This window comes from Nannospalax galili, unplaced genomic scaffold (assembly GCF_000622305.1).
Source record: "Nannospalax galili isolate Female #2095 unplaced genomic scaffold, S.galili_v1.0 scaffold1256, whole genome shotgun sequence".
Taxonomy (NCBI): domain Eukaryota; kingdom Metazoa; phylum Chordata; class Mammalia; order Rodentia; family Spalacidae; genus Nannospalax; species Nannospalax galili.
This window is the reverse complement of record NW_008337764.1, coordinates 122,460-146,667: the sequence shown is the minus strand read 5'-3', so window position 1 is coordinate 146,667 and position 24,208 is coordinate 122,460. Positions and strand designations below refer to the sequence as shown.

Here is a 24,208-nt window from a genome sequence, read left to right as displayed (position 1 = left end):
GACAGGATGCTGACGGGCCCAGTCTTGCACACACAGTCACAGCTGCTATGGGCCATGAACGCAATGGCCATGTCATGCCAAGAGGACAGTTGTGTGACACTCCACCATCCTCCAGCTGGTACACTGTTTCTGACCTCTGAGGGGGTGATATAAGTGTCATAGCTATGACTAAGCATTCTCAACATTTTGACCACTTCTGAGTCTCCGTAGTTAACCACTGCTAAAAGAAATTTCTCTGACCAAAGCTGACAGCAGCACTAATCCACAGGGGTGAGCATAATTATTTAGAAGAAGACAATTCGATAAGCATCTTATGTCTCATTAGCACAGCAGCAGCTGAAGTCCCTCACAAGGGTATATGAGCTCCCTGGCCCCTGACTTTTGACAAAATAACAGCCATGAATTCCCTCCTGTGGTGTGGACCTCACTTCCAATCAGTAAGTGGGTTAACTCCACAACACTATTGCACCAGTGAACTCATTTTCCTTAAGAAATGTAGCACAGGGGCTGGAGAGATGGCTCAGCGGTTAAGAGCACTGACTGCTCTTGCAGAGGACCCGGATTCGATTCCCAGCACCCACATGGCGGCTACGAACCGTCCTTAACTCCCGTTCCGGGGGAATCTGAAGCCCTCTTCTGACCTCCATGGCATTGCATGACATGTGTGCACTCACATACATGCAGGCAATACATTCATAAAATAAAAATATGAAATAATAAAATAAATGTAGCACAGCATGAATATTTTCATGTTTACATACTTAGTTTCTTATATCTTGCCTGTCTGTAGTTAGGTGACCTAAGTCTTCTGACTTTCTCGCTCTCTGGTTTGTGTCATTAGAACGCCATTATGTTTGGGAAGAAGCGGCACACAGATGTACAGTTCTACACAGAAGTTGGAGAGATCACTACAGATTTGGGGAAACATCAGCACATGCATGACCGAGACGACCTCTATGCTGAGCAGGTCTGAGAAACTAGAGTCATGTTTACAGGGTGATGAGGTAGGACAAGGTCTGAATCAGGTGACGAATTAACTGTATTTTGTGCTCCTAAATCCATGCCATACAACTTAAAAATCTGCTCAGGTGATTCCATGTAATAGCTTATCAGTTAGATGTAGGTTATAGATCCACCTCCACGCAATAAGATGAGCCTTAAATAAGGTAAATGCTAGTGCTTTATGTTACAATAAGGAAAATTAAAAACAACCTCAGCTTTAGACATTTTGAGGGGAGACGCCATTAACAAGTCAAATGACAGCTATAGATAACATTTTTTTTTCTCTACAGATGGAACGAGAAATGAGGCACAAATTGAAAACAGCCTTTAAAAATTTCATTGAAAAAGTAGAGGCTCTAACAAAGGAAGAACTGGAATTTGAAGTGCCTTTTAGGGACTTGGGGTAATATATTTCATCTTTTTGTAACGAAGTTTCTTTTCTCTGGCTTTTAGGAAAATGGATTGTTCTTATGAAATATATTGTATCCTTTCTTTTAACTTACTTTTATTGTGTTTGAGTGTTTTGCCCACATGCATATAAGTGCACCCAAGTCATGCAGTGCCTACAGAGGCCAGAAGAGAGTGTGAGATCCCATGGAACTGGAGTCAGTGGGTGGTTGTTAGCCACCACATGAGTACTGAGAACTAAATCTGAGTCCTCTGCAAAAGCAGCCAGTGCTATTAACCTCTGAACCATCTCTCCAGTCCCCATATCCTTTCTTTTTCCTCTGATTGATACCTTTGAGATGTACATTCTCAAAAAGTTTAAGGATACGCACCAGGTGTGGTGGTGTGCCTTTAATCCCAGCACTTGGGAGACAGAGGCATCTGGATCTCTGAGATTGAGGTGAACATGAGATGGTCTACATAGCAAATTCCAGGCTAGCTGGGGCTACATAGTGAGATTGTGTCTCTAAAAAACAAAGGCTAGGCGTGGTAGTGTGCGCCTGTAGTCCCATCACTTAGGAGACAGAGATGGGAATGGCTTTCTGTGAGTTCGACACCAGCCTGTTCTACAAAGCGAGTTTCAGGTCCACCCCCAGCTACATAGACCCTTGTTTCCAAAACACCATCCAGCAAGCAAAAAGTTGAAGGGGAGACAGCTCAGCAGTTAAGAGTACATACTGCCCTTGCAGAGAACCCAAGTTCAATTCTCAGCACCTATGTCAGGCAACTCAGAGCTTCATGTACTCCAGCTCCCGGGGGTTTAGATGTCTCTGGCCTCCAAGGCCACCAGCACTCAAGTGCACATATACCCTCACACAGACACTCACCTACACATGATTTAAAATCATAAAAATCTTTGAAAATTTTAAAGGGTTTTCCTAAGTTAGCTAAGTCTAAGAGATTTCCCCAGGAGCCGTGTTTGGCTTGGGTGGAGGGAAGATGTGTCTGTATTGCAGCAGCAGCATTTTCTTTTATGATTAAGTTGACTGTTGGGTGTTTTCTCTTGTTCTCTTTCAGATTTAATGGGGCTCCCTATAGGAGTACCTGCCTTCTTCAGCCCACTAGTAGTGCACTGGTAAATGCTACAGAATGGGTAAATATCTTGTTAATTTCCTGGTCTCCTCTTACTTTTCCTCCTACCCCACAATTAGAGATTGAACCCATAGTCTGCTCTCTAATAACAGAATTATTAGAGAAAAGAAAGTTGGAGGAAAGTTCCTTTGATCCTAACTGTTCTGATTTTCAGTTTTTGATACTTATATTTAAAAGTCATTAAACATATGATTCTTCAGAAGTCTCTTTTGGGGGCTGGAGAGATAGCTCAGTGCTTAAGAACGCTGACTGTTCTTGCAGAAGACCCAGGTTCAAATCCTAGAACCCACATGGCAGCAAACAACTGTAACTCCAGTTCCAGGGGATCCGACAGTCTCTTCTGTCGTCCTCAGGCATTGCACAACACGGTTGCACTTACCTACATACAGGCAATACATGCATATACATAAAATAAAAATAATAAAATAGTGAAAGAAAAGAAGAAAGAAAGAAAGAGAAAAGAGAGAGAGAAAGAGAAAGAAAAAGGTCTTTTTCGGCCAGGCATAGTGGTACCTGTACTCAGGACACAGAGGCAGGCAGGTCTCTTAAGATTGAGGCCAGCCTGGGGCTACAGGGAGACACTGTCTCAGAAAACCAAAAAAAAGTTTCTTTAGTTTTTAAAAATGGTTCCTTTGCTGGATGTGGTAATGTACTCCTTTAGTCCAGCACTCAGGAGGAAGAGGCAGGTGGTTATCTGTGAGTTTGAGGTCAGCCTGCTCTACATAGCTAATTCCAGGTGTCTTAGTTTGTTTCTTCATTGCTGTGACAAAATGTTCTGACCAATACCAACTTGGGGAGGAAAGGGTTTGTCTTACATCTCCCAGGTCGCAGTTCATCAGGGAGCCCAAGGTAAGAACTCAGGGCAGGAACCTGGAAGCAGGAGCTGGAGCACAAGCCATGGGGGAATGCTGCTTACTGGCTTGCTCCCCTGGCCCCTGCTCAGCTTGCTCTCTTATGCAATACAGGCCCACCTGCCCAGGGGTGGCACCACCTACAGTGGGCTGGGTCCTCCCACATCACTCAACAATCAAGAAAATGCCCCACAGACATGGCCACAGGCCAGTCCAATAGAGGAAATTCCCCAATGGAGGTTCCCTCAACCCAGGTGTGTCAAGTTGACACTAAAGCTATCCAGCACACCAGGCCAGCCAGGGCTACATAATGAGACTCTGTGTCAGTAAAAATAAAAAGGAATAGTTTTCATTGCTGATTCCTTGAATTTATTCTGCTTGAGAAAAACACCGGGAGTTCTTAATGTCACATTGTTTTCATCTTTTGGTTTTTGATTTTTTTCTTTTTGGTTTTTTTGGGGTTTTGTTTGTTTGTTTGTTTTTGGTCTTTTTGAGACAGGGTCTCCTTGTAGCCCCAGCTGTCCTGGAACTCACTATGTAGACCAGGCTGGCCTTGAACTCACAGAGATCCGCCTGCCTCTGCCTCCCGAGTGCTTGGATTAAAGGTGTGTGCCACCACGCCTGGCTGTTTTCATCTTTTGTAAAAAACTTTTCTCAGGCTGGGCGTGGTGGCACAGTATCAGGAGGCAGAGGCAGGCAGGTCTCTGAGTTCAAGGCCAACCTGCTCTACATAGTGAGTTCCAGGTCAGCTGGTCCTACAAGGAGATACTGTCTCAAAAGACTATAAAAACAGAAAATACTAGTGTTTGGAGGGAGGTATTTACATGATAATGATCCAGCTCCTGTCTGACAGCCACCTTTTGTGGTGACGTTGGATGAAGTGGAGCTGATCCATTTTGAGAGGGTCCAGTTTCACCTGAAGAACTTTGATATGGTAATCGTCTACAAGGACTACAGCAAGAAAGTTACGATGATCAATGCCATTCCCGTAGCCTCTCTTGATCCCATCAAGGAGTGGTTGAAGTAAGTAACTCTGGCAGCAATCTCTCATTTAAGCCCTATATTGTAAAACTTATGTGTTGTGCTGTGGTGGTGCCTATAGTCCCAAGTACACAGGACTGAGACAGAAGGACTACTTGAGCCCAGGAATTTGGGTCCAGTTCAGATAATATATGAAGACCCTTTCTCTGATTTTTTTTTTTTTAAGTCCTCTTACAAGTATATATTGTATGTTGAGCACATTCTCTCCCTCTCACCCTGTTTTTTTCTACCCTCCATTTCATCTCCTTCATTCGTCGGTTCACTTCTAATTGATTTAATCTGTGCGTGCATGACTATGTAAAATCTAGGGACCACAAATGAGCATAACTGCTATATTTATCTTTTCTGATACTGTCTGAATTGTCTGAACTGGAGGTACAATCTCCAGTTGCATCTATTTTCCCGCAAACAATGCAAATTCATTCTTTAATTTTTATTTATTTTTCTTTTACACATATGAGTGTTATGCCTGACTCTTTTAAGTGCACCTGTGTCATGCAGTGCACACTGAAGGCAGAAGAGGGCATCCTATCCCTTGGAACTGGAGTTATAGATGGTTATTAGCTGCCATGTGGGTGCTGGGATTTGAGCCCAGATCTTCAAGAACAGCAAGTGCTCTTAACCACTGATGCATCTCTCCTGCCCCCACAAATTCATTCTTTATGGCTGAAAAAAAAGTCCATTGTGTATGTGTGTTTGTGTGCACCACTTTTTCCTTGTCCACTCTTACATTCTGACACATAGGTTGGTTCCGTAACTATTGTGAATAGTGCTTCGGTAAACACTGATGTGGCAGTATCTCTGTGATTAGTGCCCTTAGATAAATACCCAGGAGTACTACAGCTGGATCGTATAGTAGATCTATTTCCATTTTTTGTGAGATACCTCCATACTGAACTGATTGCCACAGAAGATAAACTAACTTGAATTCCCACTGTAAATGTGTAAGGATCCCCTGTAGTCCTCATCCACACTGGCATTTGTTGTTTCCTTAATGGCTGACATTCTGACTGGACCAAGATAGAAGGTGGGTGTAGTTTTGGTCTGCATTTCTGACGGCCAGTTAGGTTGGACTTGTTTTCTCATATTACGTTGGTTTGTATTTCCTCTTGAAAACTGCTTTTTGTTTGTTTTACATTTATTTACTTACAGTGGGGCATACACATGTCACAGCACACATGTTGATCAGAAGACAAATTGTAGGGCATCAGTTTTGTCCTCCCACCATGTGGGTTCCAGGGATCAAACTCAAGGTATCAGGCTTAGTGGCAAACGCCTTTATTTGCTAAACCATCTTGCTTGTTCTTTTTGAGACAATCTCATCAAGCCAAGGTTGGCTTCAAACTTGCTATGTAGCACCAATGATGGCTTTGAGTTTCTGATCCTTCTGTGTCCACTTCCTGACTACTAGGAGTACAGGTGATGTCACCACATATAATGGTGCTGGAGATCATCAAGCCCAGGGCTTCATGCATGCTAGGCAAGTACTCTACCAACTGAGCTGTATCCCCAGCCCCCTGTCCATTCCATTTCATTAGCCCACTTACTGATTGGGTTGATTGATTTCTTACTTAATTTTTTAATTCTTTATGTATTCTAGATATTCTCTCTCAGATGTGTAACTGACAAAGATTTTTCTTTGCTACAAAGAAGCTTTTCGATTTCCTGAGATCCCATGTGTCATTTAGCCTTTTTTCCTAGGGGACTGAGATCCTATTTAGAAAGTTCTTTTCAAAGCATAGCAGTTAGAAGTACTGGCTACTCTTGGAGAAGATCCAGGTTCAATTCCCAGCACCCAAATGGTGGCTAACAACCATCCATAACTCCAGTTCTGGGGGGGATCCAACATGCTCGGCCTTTTCTTTGAGACAGAGTCTCCTGTAACCCCAGCTGTCCTGGAACTCACTATGTAGACCAGGCTGGCTTTGAACTCACGGAGATCCACCTGCCTCTGCTTCCCAAGTGCTGGGACTAAAGACCACTGTGCCTCGCTAATTTAACAAGGAGAAAGTTCTTTCAAAACTGTGCCTATAGCGATCTTGAAGTATTTTCCCTAATTTTTCCTGTTTCCAAGTTTCGGGTCTTTTTTTTTTCTAATTTTTTTCTTACATGTATGAATGTATTTCGTGTGTGTGTGTGTGTGTGTGTGTGTGTGTGTGTATACACCTGTATCATGCAGTGCCTGAGGCAGTCAGAAGAGGGCATCAGATTTCCTGGAACTACAATTACTGATGGTTGTTAGCTGCCATGTGGGTGCTGGGAATCAAACCTGGATCCTCTACAAGTGCTCTTAACTGCTAAGCCATCTCTCAAGCCCCTGTGAATATTCTGTTTTTACAGCACCATTTGTTAACTAAAGAGATGACTTTTGGGGGCTGGAGATATGGCTCAGCGGTTAAGAACACTGGTTGTTCTTGCAGAAGACCCGGGTTTGAATCCCAGCACCCACATGGCAGCTAACAACTGTCCGTAACTCCAGTCCCAGGGGATCTGACAGCCTCTTCTAACCTTCGCGGGCATTGCACAACACGGGTACACTTACCTACATGCAGGCAATACACTTGTACACATAAAATTCAAAAAAAAAAAAATAGGGCTGGAGAGATAGCTCTGTGGTTAAGAGCACTGACTGCTCTTGCAGAGGACCCGAGTTCGAATCCCAGCACCCACATGGCAGCTACAAATCGTCCTTAACTCCAGTTCCAGGGGAATCTGAAATGCTCTTCTGACCTCTGTTGCACTGCACAACGTGGGTGCACTTACTTACATGCAGGCAATACACTCATACACATAAAAATAATAAATAGAAATATTTTTTAAAAATAAAATTTTTTAAAAGTTTTTTTAAAAAAGAGGTGACTTTTCTCCAGTATGTATTTTTGCTATCTTTTTGTCAAAAGTCAGATGCCTGTCACCGTAAGGGTTTATATCTAATTTTCTATTCCATTCTATTGATCTATGGTCTGTTTTAGTGCTGGTACCATGATGTTTTGTTACTATGGTTCTGCATTACAATTTGAAATTGAGTATGGTGATTTCTACAGCCTAGTCTTTGAGGTTATGCATATTTCCAAATGAATCTTACTAATGTTTTTCCATTTTTGTGAAGAATGCATTGGCATTTTGGTTGGGATTGCGCTGATCTATAGATTGTTCTTGGTAAGACAGCCATTTTAACAGTATTAGTTTTTCCCATCTGTGAGCATGCAGTTTTTCACATCCTTGGTTAGGTTTATTCCAAGATTATTCCTTTGTGGGGGTGGGGGTTGTCAGCAGGGTGTTTGTTTTTATCTTTTAGGCAGTTATGAATGGGATTGTCTCCTGATTTCTTCTGAGAGTTTTCTCCAGGGTCTTGATCTACACACAGAATGGTGGGCGGCCCTGCAGATGGAATAGCTTCACCTCCTCCTCTTCGTTGCTTCTAGTGCTTATTGTTGGAGCTAAGACTCAGCACTGTAGTGAATAGGAATGGATGCTGAGCTCATGTGCTTTGACTCCTAGTTTCTTTGGGACTTTTTTCATGAGGGGATGTTGGATTTTATGAAAACCATCTGCATCAATTGAGATGATCTGTGATCCCTGTCCTTGGTATTCATATATATGATGTATTGAATTTATTGATTTGCATGTGTGGAAGCATTCCTGGAAAAGGCCAGCTTGAATGTGGTGAATCATTCTTATGTGTTCTTTGAGGTTTTTGTTTTTCTTTTTCTTTTTGAAGCAGGGTCTCCCTGTAGCCCTAGCTGTCCTGGAACTCACTATGTAGACCAGGGTGGCCTTGAACTCATAGAGATCTGCCTGCCTCTGCCTCCCAAGTGCTGGGACTACAGGCATGAGCCACCACGGCCGGCTGCGTTGTTTGAGTTTTATTTGCAATTATCTTATTGAGAATTTTTGGTGTATAATTTTCCTTTTTGTTGTCTCTGTCTGGTTTTAGTATTGGGGTAGTACTGGCTGCATAAAAATGTTTGGTGCTCTCCTTCCCTGTTTAATAGAATAGTTTGAGACCGCTTTGGTTTTTGTGAGCATGTGTTTATAAGTGTGTGTGTGTGTTGTGTGTGTGTGTGTGTGTGTGTGTATGTGTGCGCGCGTGCGCGCACGCGCAAGCATGTATGCAAACAGACATACTTGTCCATGCAGGCACATGTAGAAGAAGCCAGAAGTTCACCTCAGGATGTCTTCCTCAATGACTTTTTTTTAAGAGTTTGTGGGGAGGAAGGAAATGGAGAAGAGGAAGAGAAAGCCCACATATTTGGTAATGGAGGTCTGCTATCCGCTGCATGATGGAAAGGGACGGAGAGAGGCTTTTTTTTCTTTTGTGAACTTTATGAGTGTATTGCCTGCATGTATGTAAGTGCACCCAAGTTGTACAATGCCCATGGAGGTCAGAACAGGGCCTTGAATTCCAGGGTAAGAGGCTTTAAAGAAAGAGAAAGCCCAGAGTGTCAGGGAAAGGATGCCTAGGCTTTTGGCCAGAATCCAGAAGAGAAAGATAGAAGCACTCTAAGCACCTCCAGCCACCTTATTTCTTTTTAATAGCACTTAGTGAGAATGTGTGTGCTTACATGTACTGCTATATGTGCATGTATGCCGCAGTGCACATGCTGAGGTCAGAGGACAGCTTGCATTGGGGGTTCTCTGCTTTCACTATGTGGGTTCTGGGAATCTTAACTCAAGTTGCAGCAAGCACTTTTGCCTGCTGAGCTATCTTGCTGGCCCCACCATATTTTTTGTAACAGCATCTCTCACGGAACCTGGAGCTCACTTCTTGTGGCTTGAGAACTACCTCTCTCTTCCCCTGCCTCTGGGGGTTACAGATGCCTACCACCATGCCCAGACCCAAGATTGCTCTGATTTCTTAATGTAGGCACTTACAGCTATAAAGTTTCTTCTTGGGACTGCCTATAAGTTTTTTGGTTGTGTTTTAATTTTCATTGAACCCTGGAAATCTGTAAATTTCTTTCTCCTTTCTTCCATGACCCGTTCACCATTCAGTAGTGTAGTATATATATTTGCAGTGCTGGGAATTGAAGTGTTAGGGCCTTGTGAATGCTTGGCAAGTGTTCTACCACTGAGCTACTGCCCCAGCCCAGTAGTTTGTTTTCTTAATTTCTTTTGAGTTTGTATATATTCTGTAGTTATCTTGCTGTTGATTTGTAGTTTTGTTCCATTCAGGTAGAATACAGGGAATTATTTCAGGTTCAAAACTTTCTGAGTGAGGTAGCACATACCTTTAATCCTAGATAACGAATTCCAGGCACCTGGGGCTACAAGAAGACCCTGTCTCAAAAAAAAAAACCAAAACAAAACAAAACCAAAAAAACAAATGTAGTTAAGACTTGCTTTGTGTCCTAACATAGCATTTGTTTTAGAGAAAGTTCCGTGGGCTGCTGAGAAGAAATGTATATTCTGCATTGTTTGGATGAAAGTTTCTATAGGTATCTTGTCAAGGCCATTTGATCTACAGTGTCATATTTAATTCAGATGGTTCTCTTCTGTGGGACAATGTCTATTGATAAGAATGGAAGCTATTCAATTAACCACTATTTCTATGTTAAGGTCAATCTGTGACTTTACATCTAATAATAATCTGTTTTACGAAATTGGGTTACACCTGTGTTTGGTGTGTATATATATTTACAAGTATAATGTCCTCCTCCTTTAATCAGTATAAAGTGACCTTTATCTCTTCTGACTAGTTTTGGTTTGAAGTCTGTTTTGTCAGAACTGCAACACCTGCTTGAAATACCTTTTTCCATCCTTTCACCTTGAGGTAGTAGTATCTGTCTTATACTGTGAAATATGTTTCTTCAAAGTAACAAGCAAGAGTCCTGTTTTTTTACTCTAGTCTGTGTCTTTTGATTTGGGAATTGAGACCATTAATAGTCAGTTACTGTAGAAAGGTGCATATTAATTCCCGTCGTTTTGTTGATTGTGTAGTGTTTGCTGTTTTCCTAGTCCTCTCGTGCACACTATTATCCCAGTGTGCTTATTCTTTTCTGTGGCCGCGTGGATGCGTTTCTCTTTCTTTTAGTCTGAAGGATTCCTTAGTATCTTCTAGAGCTGGCTTAGTAGTCATGAATTCCCTTAGCCTGTTTTTTGTTTTTAATGTGTATATGTGGTTTGTTTTGAGAAAGGGTCTCACTGTGTAGTGCTGGCTGGAGTAGAAGTGGCTATGTAAACCAGGCTGACCTTGAACTCAGAGAAATCTGTCTGCCTCTGCCTCCCAAGTTCTGGGACTAGGGTACCCCGCCGCTTTTCCAGCTTTTGAAGTTTCAGTTAAATAATCTTGTGTTATTCTGATTTGTGACTTAGTAATTCTCTTGGAGCTTTAATACACCTTTTTTGATTATAAGGTAAGGAGAGGTTCTTCTGGTCTTTGTTTAGTGTCCTAAATGCTTCCTGGATTGGCATCTCTTTCCCTAATAAGGAGAAATTTTCAGTTGTGATTGTGTTGAAAATATTTTGTTAAAATGTTCTTACTCCTCCACTTTGCTTCAAGCTCAGATCTCTGTCCTGTCTTTGGTCCATTCCCATAGGCTTTCCAGGTAGCTTTTTATTTGACATACTATGTATTTCATTTCCAATATTTGTTTGGTTTTCTTGAGTGTTTCTGTCTCTGATCTGAATTCTTCTCCTATCTTGTATTGACTCTTCATTCAGTGGTTGTGTTCTCTTAGAATTGGTTTAGGAGCTTGTACCTTCTTTGCTTCTTTGAGCAGATCTACAGTCCTTCCTCTGAGCTCTTCTGGTTCATCCACTGCAGGAATTGCAGGTGGAGGCTCTGGAGGAGCCATCCTTGCTGCTTTCTTGCTACTTGTACTTTTGCATTTGGGACATACACAGCTGGTTGTTGATTGAATTTTGCTTTAATTTTTACTGTTTTTGAAATCACCCTTATTTCAGAGGCAGTGTTTACAGTGTTTAACAAGGACTAGATTGTTGTAAGGTTGAAGTGATGTTTTTCTCTGCTAAATAGTCACTATCAAGGGGTAATCTACAATAAAAGTATAGTAATAGTCACATTAAAAAATTATCACACTTTAGGGCCAGGTAGTCCCAGTACTCCAGAAGCAGAGGCAGGCAGATCTCTGTAAGTAGTTCCAGGCCAGCCAGGGATACACAGTGAGATCTGATCTCAAAAAAACACACTTTTAAGTGCCAAACACTGAAGAAGTGAAGAGTTACTTAATAGTATTAACTGTGTGCACCCAAGGTTAACTGAAGGAGGGGAGATAAAGCTATACAATCAAATGATGTGTGTCATTCCCAGCTCTGGGGACGCTGAAATACAGAGATTTCTTTCCTACAACCTGGCCAGCCTGTGTTCTTGGACAAAGGATGATAGAAAAGGAAAGATTGGGGGCAGGGAGGTGGGGTAGGTGGGATGGTGACAGAAGTTGGCTGTTCCAGATTGAGCATGCGGTCTCAGGTTACTGTTTCCTAGAGTGCAGATCACAGATCCTCTGGCTGCGGAGCCCGTAACTCAAGGAGAGTCTTTAAAGTAGTGTCCCTCCATTATTCCATAATGTGTTCACTATGCATTCTCGCTTCAAGTGGCCCAGTCTGCTCTTGAGACCTGCCACCTTGCTTTTGAACCCACCACTTCACTGACACCCACCTTCTAACACTCAGAGCTGCTCCCCACACAGTGCTCTCCACACTGCTGCACTTTAGCATCTGCTTCCTCTGCGTCGCACTGCATCTGGAAAGCAGCTTGCTTCCATCCCCTTGCTGGGGAGATGCATGGTGGCATCTGTTGGACTTCTTTGGATTGCAGTTTTTTTCCTGCTCTTTACCAGTATCCTTTCAATTCCTCTGTGGGTTCCCAAGCTTTTCCTTCATTTCACTCTGTCAAATAAAGCCTATTCTGTTTTTATTTTGACTTTCTCCTTTGCCGCCCTCACATCCTTAGTCTTACGAAGATGCAGTGTACACTAACTTGTCTTGGAACTGGCCTGCAGCATCCTGGACCTCAGTGTGTCTTTGCTTGGCTCTCAGCCTGCCACAGTTGCTGGGTTCTCCCCCCACACACACTTCTGATGTTTGGTCCTTTTTTTCCTTTTTGTGTGTGTGTGTCTATTTGAGGCAGTCTCCCTGTAGCCCCAACTGGCCTAGAACTCACTCTAGCCTTGAACTCACAGAGATCCGCCTGCCTCTGCCTCCTGAGTGCTGGGATCAAAGGCGTGCGCCACCACGCCCAGCTTTGGTCCATTTTTGAAGCAGGGTCTCTAGCCTGGGTTCATCTCAAACTCCCCATATTCCTAGGTATGACTTTAAACTTCTGCTCCTTTCTCCACCACCTAGGTGCTGAGATTACAAGCTTATGCCACTACATCTGGTTTATATGGTGCAGGGATAGACGCCAGGGCTTTTGCATGCTGAGCAAGCACTCTGTCAACCGAGCTACACCTCTGAAATAAAATAAAGACATGACTTGTAAATTTAGGATGTTAAGCATTGGGATACTCACTTTTTCCTGACTACCTATTAGTAATTTATGGATACTCACATAAACTAAATAAAAAATCTGAATCTAGAGAGATGGCTCAGCAGTTTAGAGCACTTGCTGCTCTTCTGAGGACCTGGGTTTGGCTCCCAGCACCCATGTCAGGTGGCTCACAAACTATCTGTAGCTCTAGTTCGGGGGGATCTGATGGTCTCTCTCTCTCACATACACAATAGAAATAAATCTTTAAAAGGAAAAAAGAACTTTTTTCTCTATTTGATACATGTATAAGCTTTATTGCATGTATAGTGATTTATTTGTAAAACATGAATGGTATGTTTCTTACAAGTTCTATTTTTATTGAAAAATGAGATAAAATTTATTTACTTATTCAAGAATATATGTGTATTGGGGCCAGCAAGATGGCTCATCAAGTAAAGTGCTTGCCACCAAGCCTGAAAACCTAAATTCAGTCCCCAAAGCCCACATGGTGGAAGGAGAGAGCCAGCTCCCAGAGTTGTCCTCCGACCTCCACATACACAAGGCATGCACAGAAATACCACACATTAGATAAGTGTAAGACTTTTTTTTATGTATATGAGTGTATTGCCTGCATGTTGTCAGTACATCCATGTCGTGCAGTCCCTGCGGCAGTCAAAAGAGAGCATCAGATCCCCTGGAACTGGAGTGTTGTTAGCCACCTTGTGGGTGCTAGGAATCAAACCTGGGTTCTCTCAAGAGCAGCCAGTGCTCTTAACCACTGAGCCATCTCCAGTGCAGCTTTTTTTTTTTTTTAATATTTTTTTATTTGTGTATTTGTTACCTGTGTGACTGTGTGCACTAGGACTTTCTGTGTATCGCTATCCTCCAGTTTTCTGTCCCACGTACTCTGAATGTCAGCCTTCCCAAATTCTCCCTCCTTCAGCTCCTGGTGGAGTCGGGTTCTCCCTCCTGTACTGCAACGTAAGAAGTACCTCTGGGCAAAAATCGGGGCAGTTACGAAACAAAACCTCAGCTCCATCTTCCCAATCAACTTTTGTAGTACTTTTCATCCAGGTCTGGAAGTTGTCTCTGTTTTGTTTTTGCTTTCTGGTTGTTTCGGTATGGAAAGGTAACTGGAAGCCTTGCAGCTCAGCAGCTGGGAGGAGAAAGCATTTGCTTTCCCTGGATTTCTACCAGTGGGTCTTGGGCAGCGTTGACGACTTTTATCCTTACTGTCACTTTTTCACTTCCTTCTCTCTTCTTAGCCTCTATTTTAACTGAACTTAACAGAAGTTAATAAGAAAAGGTCATTTTGGGACTGGAGAGATGGCTCAGTGGTTAAGTGCACTGGCTGTTCTTACAGAGGACCTGGGTTCAATTCCCAGCACCCACATGGCGGCTACCAGTGACGCCCTCTTTTGACCTCTACAAGCACTGCACGACACAGGTGTACCTACCTACATGCAGGCAGTACAGTCATACACACAAAATATAAAAAAAAAATTTATTTTTTAAAGAAAGGTCTTTTTTTTTTTTTTTTTTTTTTGGCGGGAAGAATGTTAAGAGCCAGAGGAAGAGGTGGAGGGCTACCTGGTCCCAACCACTATGCCAGCAAGCTATAAGTAAGTCACACCTCCCTCAAGGACTCATGTTACCCCGCCCACTCAGTAAACCTTAGCTGCGTGGGGAACGGGCTAAAGATATATGAGCTGACGACACCAAGAGGCACCGCTCTCGCCATTTTTGTGCAGCTGTTGGGAAGTCACAGTATCTATATTTGAGTGTGGGCTTTCCAGCACAGCTGTAAATGAGGGAGGCACCTACTCTTCTGTAAATAAACCCCCACCCTTTGCTGTTAGCAAGCCCAAAAACTCTTTAGGATTTTCCCCCACAAAAGGAGCAGAGCTAATGGAAACCTTCATTATTCCACCAAAGTTGACCCCATGTTGGCAAATGCTTTGGTCTTTGATTTCTTATTTCTATTATTTTATGTGTGTGAGTGTATTGCCTCCATGTATGTGAGTGCACCTGTGCTGTGCAATGCCTTGGAGGTCAGAAGAGGGCATCAGATTCCCCTGGAACTGGAGTCAAGGACAGTTTGTAGCTGCCATGTGGGTACTGGGAATCGAACCCAGGTCCTCCGCAAGAGCAGTGAGTGCTCTTAACCACTGAGCCATCTCTCCAGACCCTGTATTTATATTTTTATGCAACCTGCTTCAACTTATTTCTGGAAAATGGGTTAAAAATTGCCTCTATCTCTGGCTAGACAAGGTGGTCATGCCTTAAATCCCAGCACTTGGGAGGCAGAGGCAGACAGATCTCTGGGAGTTCAAGGCCAGCCTGATCTACATAGTGAGTTCCAGGTCAGCTGAGGCTACAGGGAGACTGTCTCAAAAATACCAAAAAAGAAGTAAAAATTGCCTCTCTTTGGAATTTAGAAAAAAAGGTTACTTATGCATTTTATAAATTCAAGGCATTTTACGTGCTTAGAAAAGAAACAAGACCAGAAAGCAATAGAATATTGAGACGGGGCCAGTGAGAACTGTCCCTATTTCTTAATTAGGGAGTGTGAATGATAAGAGCTGAAAAATAAGCATCACAGAACTAGCTGTGCACTGGCTGTGAGTTAAGACTCTCCCGGGAGCTAGGGTGGACTCCGTGAGGGGTGCAGGAAGCCTGGCTGAGTAGCAGGGAAGACAAGAGCGAGCAGTGAGTGGTGCTTAAGGAAGGAAGAAAATGGAAGAGAGGGAGAGGAGGAGCTGTTAGGAGGCTCAGTGCTCTAGAAAGCCAAGTACCAGCCATTTGGGCATGCGTGGGTGTTACAGTGCGAGCTAACAATCTAAACGACACTGTACATTGTCAGAAAATAACAGAAGTTTGAGTCTGACATCGTGATGTCATTTCAGTTCCTGCGACCTAAAGTACACAGAAGGAGTACAGTCCCTCAACTGGACTAAGATCATGAAGACCATTGTGGATGACCCTGAAGGCTTCTTTGAGCAAGGTGGCTGGTCTTTCCTGGAACCTGAGGGTGAGGTGCGTGAGTGTGGGGTTTCTTTTTTTGGTATGCAGTGTTGCTTGCTGTCATTTAGGTGCTCAGAACAGAATGCATTATATATAAGTAGCACATGGAGGACATGACCAGTAAGGAAAAGTTGTAAATACAGTGTGGGGGTTTTTGTTTTTTGTTTTTTTGTTTTTTTTTTTTAGTCGGTTGGTTGGTTTTGGTCTTTTTTTGAAACAGTGTCTCCCTGTAGCTCCAGCTATCCTGGAACTCATTATGTAGACCAAGCTGGCCTCCTCCCAAGTGTTGGCATTAAAGGCCTGTACCACCATGCTTGGCAGAATTATTGTTTCTTTTATTAGTTTTGCAAACAAATTGAGCATTTGCAGTCCCTCTATCAATATGTCTTTGAAACTATAGAAATCATCCTCATTCCTCACAGAGCTTCTTAGTATTTGCAGAGTATGGGAGGAATTAGGACCTATTACAAAAATTACTTTAAAAAAATAGTCCTCCCAGGGCTGGAGAGATGGTTAAGAGCACTGGCTGCTCTTTCAGAGAACCCAAGGTTTGATTCCCAGCACCCACATGGTGGCTAACAACCATCTATTTAACTCCAGTTCTAGGGGAATCGGACACCCTCTTCTGACCTCTGTGGGTGTTGCATGACACAGGCGCACTTACACACATGCAGGCAATACACTCATACACATAAAATAATAAAGAAAATATTTTTTAAAAATAGTCCTGCATTTACGTACTGCATTAATACAAAGAGTGTTTGATGTTTCAAAATCTAATAACTGCACCTTAGCCAATAATTTTAACACAAGCTCTCTTGTCATTATTTAGGTTTCTCGTTTGGTTTCTGTGTATAAGATGCTCTAGTGTACTAAGTACTTGGAATTAATTTTGTTAATAAGGTGAATGAAAAAGAGAAGTAAATAGGTATTATGCTCTTCCTAACTCATCAGGGGAGCGATGCTGAGGATGGAGATTCAGAGTCTGAGATAGAAGATGAGACTTTTAATCCTTCAGAAGATGACTATGAAGAGGAAGAGGAGGACAGTGATGAAGACTATTCATCAGAAGCGGAAGAATCAGGTTAGAAAACATTTGGCTCAGTGAAAAACAGCACTTTGCTGTTACTTGATCCTGAGTTTGGATCCCCAGCACTCACTTAAAAAGCGAGCTGCTGTGTACATTGGTAACCGCGGTGCTGGGAAATGGGGGTGGAAGACAGACAGGCGGACCACTGGGACTTAACATGCCATCAGCCTAGCCAGGAAACAGGGAGCTCCGGGTGGGTTTGTTGAGATACCCTATCTCAAGAGAATAACCAGTGTGACAGAGAGGGACGTGGAAGGCCCTGGCACATGTGCCCCTACGAGCAGATGACCTGCATACACACAAAATAAAACATTTATCATGGCTTCCTAATCCAGTGTTCTGTAAGCTGCTTGTTTTAGAGGAAAATATTCTGTCATTCTGTCGTAACCCTGCATTGTTAACACGTCCTCCACGTTTTTCAGACTACTCCAAGGAGTCTCTGGGCAGTGAAGAAGAAAGTGGAAAGGACTGGGATGAGCTGGAGGAGGAAGCCCGAAAAGGTTATTTAAAATTGTTGTTTTCAGTGATTTATTGACATATTTCCTTATATACGGATTTCTAGCACACTTCTGTGTGAGGTGTTAATGTTAGTAGCCTAATGAGAATAGCAAAGAACACTAATAAAGTTGGCTAGGAAGACAGTTCAGTAAGTACAGTTCTTGCCATGCTAGTGTGAGGACCTGAGTTTGGATTCCTAGCACCTAGCTGGACGTGGTGGTGCATATGCCTGTAATCCCAATGCTGGGGAGGCAGGGACAAGAAGACCCCTGGAGCTCTTTCACTAGCCAATCTAGCCAAATCAGTGGTCTCCAAGCTCAGTCGGGGACTCTGTCTCAATGAGGGAGAAGAAACCTGGTTTCAACCCATGCCCCGTCCACACACATGCACGCCCACACACACACACAATACACATTATGAAAAACAAAATGGGATGGAGAGGTGGCTCAGCTGGCTGCTCTTGCAGAGGACCTGAGTTCAAATCTCAGTACCCACATGATGGCTAACAACCATCTGTAACTCCATTTTCAAGGGATCTGGCACCTTCTTCTGTCCTTCGCATGACACGGGTACACTTACACACATGTAGGCATAACACTCATACACATTAAAACAAAAAAACTAGAAGTCATGGGTACAACTTGACCAAAGGAGCAGTCAAATCCAGAACATGCCCATACTTTCCATCTGTTTAAGCACCCAGTGTGCACATAGGCAGGGTGCACCATAGAAAGCTCTAGGCTCTACTCTGTGACTAAGCCCCAAATACGAATTATTAAAATTATAAGGAAATACTTATCTGCTGTGTTGCAAATATGGTAGATGCTTTGGTCAGGTGCCTCTTAATTATAAGTAAATGGAAGGTTAAGAACTTGTTCCAGATCACACTCGGTAAGTGACTAAGATTAAAAATCAAGTCAGGCTGGGTATGGTGGTGCATGCCTTTAGTTCCAGCACTCGGGAGGCAGAGACATGCGGATCTCTGTGAGTTCAAAGCCAGCCTGGTCTACATAGTGAGTTCCAGGACAGCTGGGGCTACAGGGAGACCCTGTCTCAAAAAGACCAAAAAAAAAAATAATTAATTAATTAATAAAGTCAAAAGTATATTCTCTCTACTATTTCCTGCTCTCCATAAATATTAGGTATCTTAGGCTAACAGATAAGTCTGTCTTCTGTTTAGCGGACCGTGAAAGTCGTTATGAGGAAGAAGAAGAACAGAGTCGAAGTATGAGCCGAAAGAGGAAGGCATCTGTACACAGTTCAAGCCGTGGCTCTAATCGTGGTTCCAGACACAGCTCTGCACCCCCCAAGAAAAAGAGAAAGTAACATCTGAACTTTGGTACTGAGCTCCATTCTTCCAGACAACTCCTAAAAATTTTACATGACATAGAAACTGTATTTTTCCTTTTGATTTCGTTGAAGTTTTGCCATTTGTTTATGGGTTTAAGGGGCCATATGTGTGGACCAAGCTACTCGGGGAATTCCAGGCCCGTGAGGACATGTGCCCGGGGAATTCCAGGCCCATGAGGACATGTGCCCATGGCCCCAGTCAGATAGCTAGCAAGGGAGGGCCGCTGTTGATGCTGTTCCCTCTTCTTTTGTCGCCCTCGGCCAAGGCATTGGTGGCTTCTGACACCCTATCTTTGGTATTTCAAAGTTGTATTGCCAAGCCAGTGGTGCACCCTTACATGCTGACCATCAACTACTTGTGCCGTGGGTTCTTTCCTTTCCTTTCCTTTTTCTTTCTTCTGGCTTTTTGAGACAGTCTCACTATGTAGCCCTGGCTGGCCTGGAACTCACTGTGTAAACCAGGCTGTCCTTGAACTTTGCCTCCCAAGTGTTGGGACTGATCAGAGGCCTGAGAGAGCCAGCACACCTGGCTGTACCGAGGTTCTGGAGATTCAGTCCTCCATCTTCTCCTTCCTCACATCCCTTTAAGTTCTGTATCTGCAACATTCGGGAAAAGGTTCTTGGAATTTGCTAAGGATTGTGATGCTCACAACTCAGCTAGTGAGGCACATTGGGCTGGTGCCTGGTTTTACGTTTCCTGCTTTCTTGCTCATGCAGATTCTGAGGCGTTTCTGCTGCCTTGGAAGACATAGGAAGCAGTGATGCTCCCTGGCTTGGGTTTTTGTTTTTTTTTTTTTCTCCTTACAAATTCATACATGGTACAGTGCTCGAAGGCAAATTACCACTGTCTCTTCTCTGATACATATAAGAAGGAATGGTTGTGCCTTTTACTCTGCAAGTGAAACCTAGAGGGAGGCTTCCAGGAGTCAGTGATCATATCTGGAAAGGGTAAGTCATGCCTTGGCCTAGAATACCTTGACAAGAAGAGAAGCAGAAGGCATCCCCAGCGCAGCCTTGGCACTGCGGCTCCTTACTTCCACGTGTCCTGCATTGCCCTGTATTTATCAGTTTCTGATGAACAGCTTTTAAGTACTGGGGAAGTTCATCTTGCCGTCCTCCCCTTCTGGTTCTCTGCACCCACCTGTCCCATTTCACCTCCTCTGTTCTGTGACTTTATGAGAAGGGGGAGGGACTCTCAGATTTTATGTTTGTTTGTTTTCTCCTTAGCAGTAGGACTTGATATTTTGAATTTTGGAAGAACTAAAAGATAAATAAACTGGGTTTTTTTTTGTTGTTTTGTTTTTGTAAATTCGCCTTTTATGACACTTCTTTGCAGTTCCTAAAATTAAGTCTCACCTACTAAATAAAATGTTAAGGTGGTAGAAAAAAATACCTTTATCAGTTTGTATCTCAAAAGTTCATTGATTCTAAGCCTCATCATTAGGTGGAAAAATAGATACTAGGAACTGGAGAGATGGCTCAGCGGTTAAGAGCACTTACTTGCAGAGGCCCCAGGTTCAGATCCTAGCACCCACATGGTGGTTAACAAGTGTCCCTAACTCCAGTTTCAAAGGCTCTGATGCCCTCCTCACCTCTGCAGGCATTTACTGCGTGCACATGATGCACTTACATGCATGCAGGCAAAACACTCATACAGATAAAAATAAATCCAAAAATTTTTTAAAAGAAAAATGGATACTTAGGTAGCACAGGAAACCAGATTTATGGCATAGCATGTTACTTTATAAGAGACTTTTACTGTGATTCCCTGAGAGGTTTTAGAATGTAGTAGTGCTTGTTCCTTTCATGAAAACAGATCTTCAGTCATCTCCTTGTAAATGCCTTGGAGGGCAGCTGCTGCCTGCAGGGAAACCTTCAGCCTTCCTATTGGGGTAGCCTGATCTTCGGGGCTCACAACTGTGGGAAAGGAATAAAACATACTTACCTCTTGCTCACATCTGTACACAATGAGAGATGGGGGGGTTGTGGATTTGTTTTTTTCTTTTTAAGACCAACTGGGGCTGGAGAGATGTCATAGAAGTTAAGAGCACTGGCTGCTCTTGCAGAGGACCTGAGTTTGGTTCCCAGCACCCACATGAAGGTTGACAGGCATAACACCAGCTCCAAGGGATCAGACACTCTACAAGCACCTGTACACAGATACATACACAAAAGACCTCTCCCCCCAAAAAATCTTGCAAAAACCTTGATGGAGTGCATAATGATGAAATACACTTTTTGATGTGTAAAAAAGTCAAAAGCAAGTTGGGGTGGTGGCACATGCTTTTAATCCTAGCACTTGGGAGGTAAAGGCAGGCGGATCTCTCTGACTTCAAGGCCAGCCTGGTCTCTATGGTGAATCTAGGCCATCTGTGACTACAGGGAGACCCTGTCTCAAAAAAAAGACAAAAAAAAAAAAGAAAAGCATCTATTTGTTCGTTGGCTTGGAGGGTTTTGAGGTCACTTGGGCCTATAGGGGTTTTTCATGTGTAACAAGAACAAAGGTAAAGAGTGCGGCATGTTTGGGAATGGAGCAGTCAGAAAATCAGGAAAGGTGAAATAACACAGACGGGCTTGCCATATGTCAGACTCTCCTGAGCTCATAATCCTCCTGTCATCCCTTAATTTTCACAACTACTCTATCAGACAAGTCCCACTATTATCCCCATTGTAGTTGAAATGAGCAGAGGAGTTAAATAACTTGATCGAGAACACAGTGAGTCCCTTACCAGCCTAAAGTTTGACCTTTATAATCTGTAGCCTAAAGACTATCCCCCCAAAACTTTATCAATAAAATAATTTTCTATCCCAATTCAATAAACCCTATTCATGAAACAAGTACCCCAGTAATGAGAGACTGTTGGGGCCCAGTACAGTGGTAAGATGGCAGCCAAAGGATGGTGAGAAGTAGAGCCCAGCTGTGGTCACAACAAAGGGCATTGTAGCTCCTTCACACCTTAGCCAAGAAGTCAGAAGTTAGGGTGTTTTGTTTGAAATTTTATTTGTTTTAAGCCAGGTATGGTGACACATGTCTCTAATCCTAGCACTCAGAAGGCAGAGGCTGGTGGATCTCTGTGAGATGGAGGTCAGCTGGGCCTACAAGAAGACCAATTCAACAATAATAATTTTGTTAGCTGGGCGTGATGATGCACGCCTTTAATCCCAGCATTTTTTTTTGTTTTAATTTTTATTTTATGTGTAAGAGTTTTGCATACGTGCATGTATGTGTGTCATGTGCATGCAATGCCCACAGAGGCAAAAGGGTGTTGTATCCCCCTAGAACTAGAGTTATGGACATTTACTAGCCACCATGTGGGCTCTGGGAACTGAACCCAGGTCCTCTAAGAGCAACCAGTGCTATTAACCGCTAAGTCATCTTTCCAGCTGCAGTTTTTTTTTTAATTCCCTACCTTAAATATTGGAGAATCAAAGTAGATTTAGTTGTAACCGGGTATATGGAAGCCAAAATAACTGATTTTTTTTTTTTATTTTATTATTATTGGGGGCGGGGTGAGACAGGGTCTCTTTGTAGCCCCAGCTGGCCTGGAACTCGCTATGTAGACCAGGCAGCCTGGCCTCGAACTCACAGATCTGCCTGCCTCAGCCTCCCAAGTGCTGAGATTAAAGGCATGTGCCACCACACCCAACCTTTTATATATTTTTATTTTATGTGTATGGGTGTATTGTCTCCATGTAGGTAGGTGCACCTGTGTCATGCAATGCCTGTGGAGGTGAGAAGAGGTAGTTGGCTCCCCTGGAACTGGAATTAAGGACAGTTACTAGCCCCCATGTGGGTGCTGGGAATTAAATCCAGATTTTCTGCAAGAACAACCAGTGCTCTTATCTCTCCAGCCCCAATCACCCCAATAACTGGTGATTTTTCACACTTGTCCCAGAAATGAAGTGTGGGGGATATGTCTTGAAACAAGTTTGACCCACCATTTAATATGTTGGGAATAAAACAAAAGTTATTCAGAAGGAGGCTATTTATGAATCAAGTGATGAAGATGCACAAAAATGTTATTACTCACTATCTAGTTCTTCCTCTAGAATATCTCTTCCAGATTCAAATATCTGCCACAGTTCAAGAAATGCATATCCTACATCTTGACATTCTTTCTTTTCTTCATCCAGAGGATCACTTACCACTGTGAACTTTAAACTGAAAACAAAAGTAAATCCATTTAACTCAGCAGTGCTTATATGTTCAAGTAAAGTAGTACCTTTGATGTTCTGTTTTGTTTGTTGTCGAGACAGGGTCTCCCTGTAGCCCCAGGGGCCTGGAACTCACTATGTAGACCAGGTCGGTCTCCATCTCACAGAGATCCACCTCTACTGGAATTAAAGGCATGTGCCACTATGCCTGGCCTGCACGGTAGTATCGCTTTACCCTGCTTGTCTCCACTTAATGGGATAACAGCAAAAGGTGAGGAGGAGGAGGGTGCACGTGGGGGTGGGAGAGGAGGCACATGGAGATCAGAAGACATGTGGGAGTCTGTTCTCTCCTTCCACCAATATGGCTCTGGGGATTGAACTCAGGGCATCAGGCTTGGCGGCAAAGCATTTTTATCCACTGATCTGCCCTGCCCATTTTGAGGTCTCATGTAGCCCAAGCTGGCCTGGAACTCACTATGTAGCTGAAAATGGCCTGCCTTAACCTCCCAAGTGCTGGAATTACAGGCATGCTACCACACCTGTCTCCTATTAATTTTTGAGACCCAAATATTGCTGCTTGTACAACAGCAGGAACAGGACTGAAAACTAAGCTCTGGGAACAGCTTGACAGTGCTAGGCTGAATTGAAGAGCTTACTGAAAGGATATATGGTCTGCCTTGAGCAGCATTCACTTGATATTCCTGCCTTGAAGTGCAAGGCAGAACGCGAACTTCCACACCTCAGCTTTCTAAGGAAAGCTACAATAACTGGTGCACTATGGGCCAGGGACAGGATCAAGTGCTTTGGGTCATCGATATTATCTCAGTGTTACCTCCTAGTGAGTGGAAGTCAGGATTCAAAACCAGCTCTGGCATGACAAGCCAAGGTGCTGTCTGCCATACCATGCTGGCAAAAAAAATGCCAAAGTCAGTTGAAATCTAAAGTAGAAAAGAATTAGCTCTGGCCAGGCGTGGTGGCACATACCTTTAATCCCAGCACTTGGGAGGCAGAGGCAGGTGGATCTCTGTGAGTTCAGGGCCAGCCTGGTCTACATAGTGAGTTCCAGGCCAGCCATGGTTGCATAGTGAGACCCTGTCTAGAGGAAGAAGAAAAAAGACCTAACCTTAAGTACACTTAAGAGGACAAAGGCTGGCAAGATGACTCAGCATGTAACGGTGCCTGCCACCAAGCCTGATGAACTCAGATCCCAGCACGTGGAGAGAACCA

General features: G+C 43.3%; 2 protein-coding genes across 2 annotated transcripts in view; one reads left to right on the top strand and one right to left on the bottom strand.

The window, feature by feature from the left end:
• The window catches only part of Supt16h (SPT16 homolog, facilitates chromatin remodeling subunit), a 45,495-nt gene extending 25,312 nt beyond the window's left edge, over positions 1 to 20,183 (top strand). Inside the window, exons 19-26 of the mRNA XM_008832698.3 lie at positions 842 to 967; positions 1,293 to 1,405; positions 2,467 to 2,542; positions 4,246 to 4,415; positions 15,771 to 15,900; positions 16,843 to 16,972; positions 17,401 to 17,478; positions 18,657 to 20,183. Coding sequence (XP_008830920.1) covers positions 842 to 967; positions 1,293 to 1,405; positions 2,467 to 2,542; positions 4,246 to 4,415; positions 15,771 to 15,900; positions 16,843 to 16,972; positions 17,401 to 17,478; positions 18,657 to 18,802 — 969 coding nt within the window. The 3' untranslated portion in view covers positions 18,803 to 20,183. The remainder of the gene's footprint in view (positions 1 to 841; positions 968 to 1,292; positions 1,406 to 2,466; positions 2,543 to 4,245; positions 4,416 to 15,770; positions 15,901 to 16,842; positions 16,973 to 17,400; positions 17,479 to 18,656) is intronic.
• A 275-nt stretch (positions 20,184 to 20,458) lies between these two features.
• Rpgrip1 (RPGR interacting protein 1) overlaps positions 20,459 to 24,208 on the bottom strand; it is a 54,379-nt gene continuing 50,629 nt past the window's right edge. The window contains exons 21-22 of the mRNA XM_029563368.1: positions 22,858 to 22,988; positions 20,459 to 20,743 (exon numbers count right to left, since the gene is read on the bottom strand). Coding sequence (XP_029419228.1) covers positions 20,631 to 20,743; positions 22,858 to 22,988 — 244 coding nt within the window. The 3' untranslated portion in view covers positions 20,459 to 20,630. The remainder of the gene's footprint in view (positions 20,744 to 22,857; positions 22,989 to 24,208) is intronic.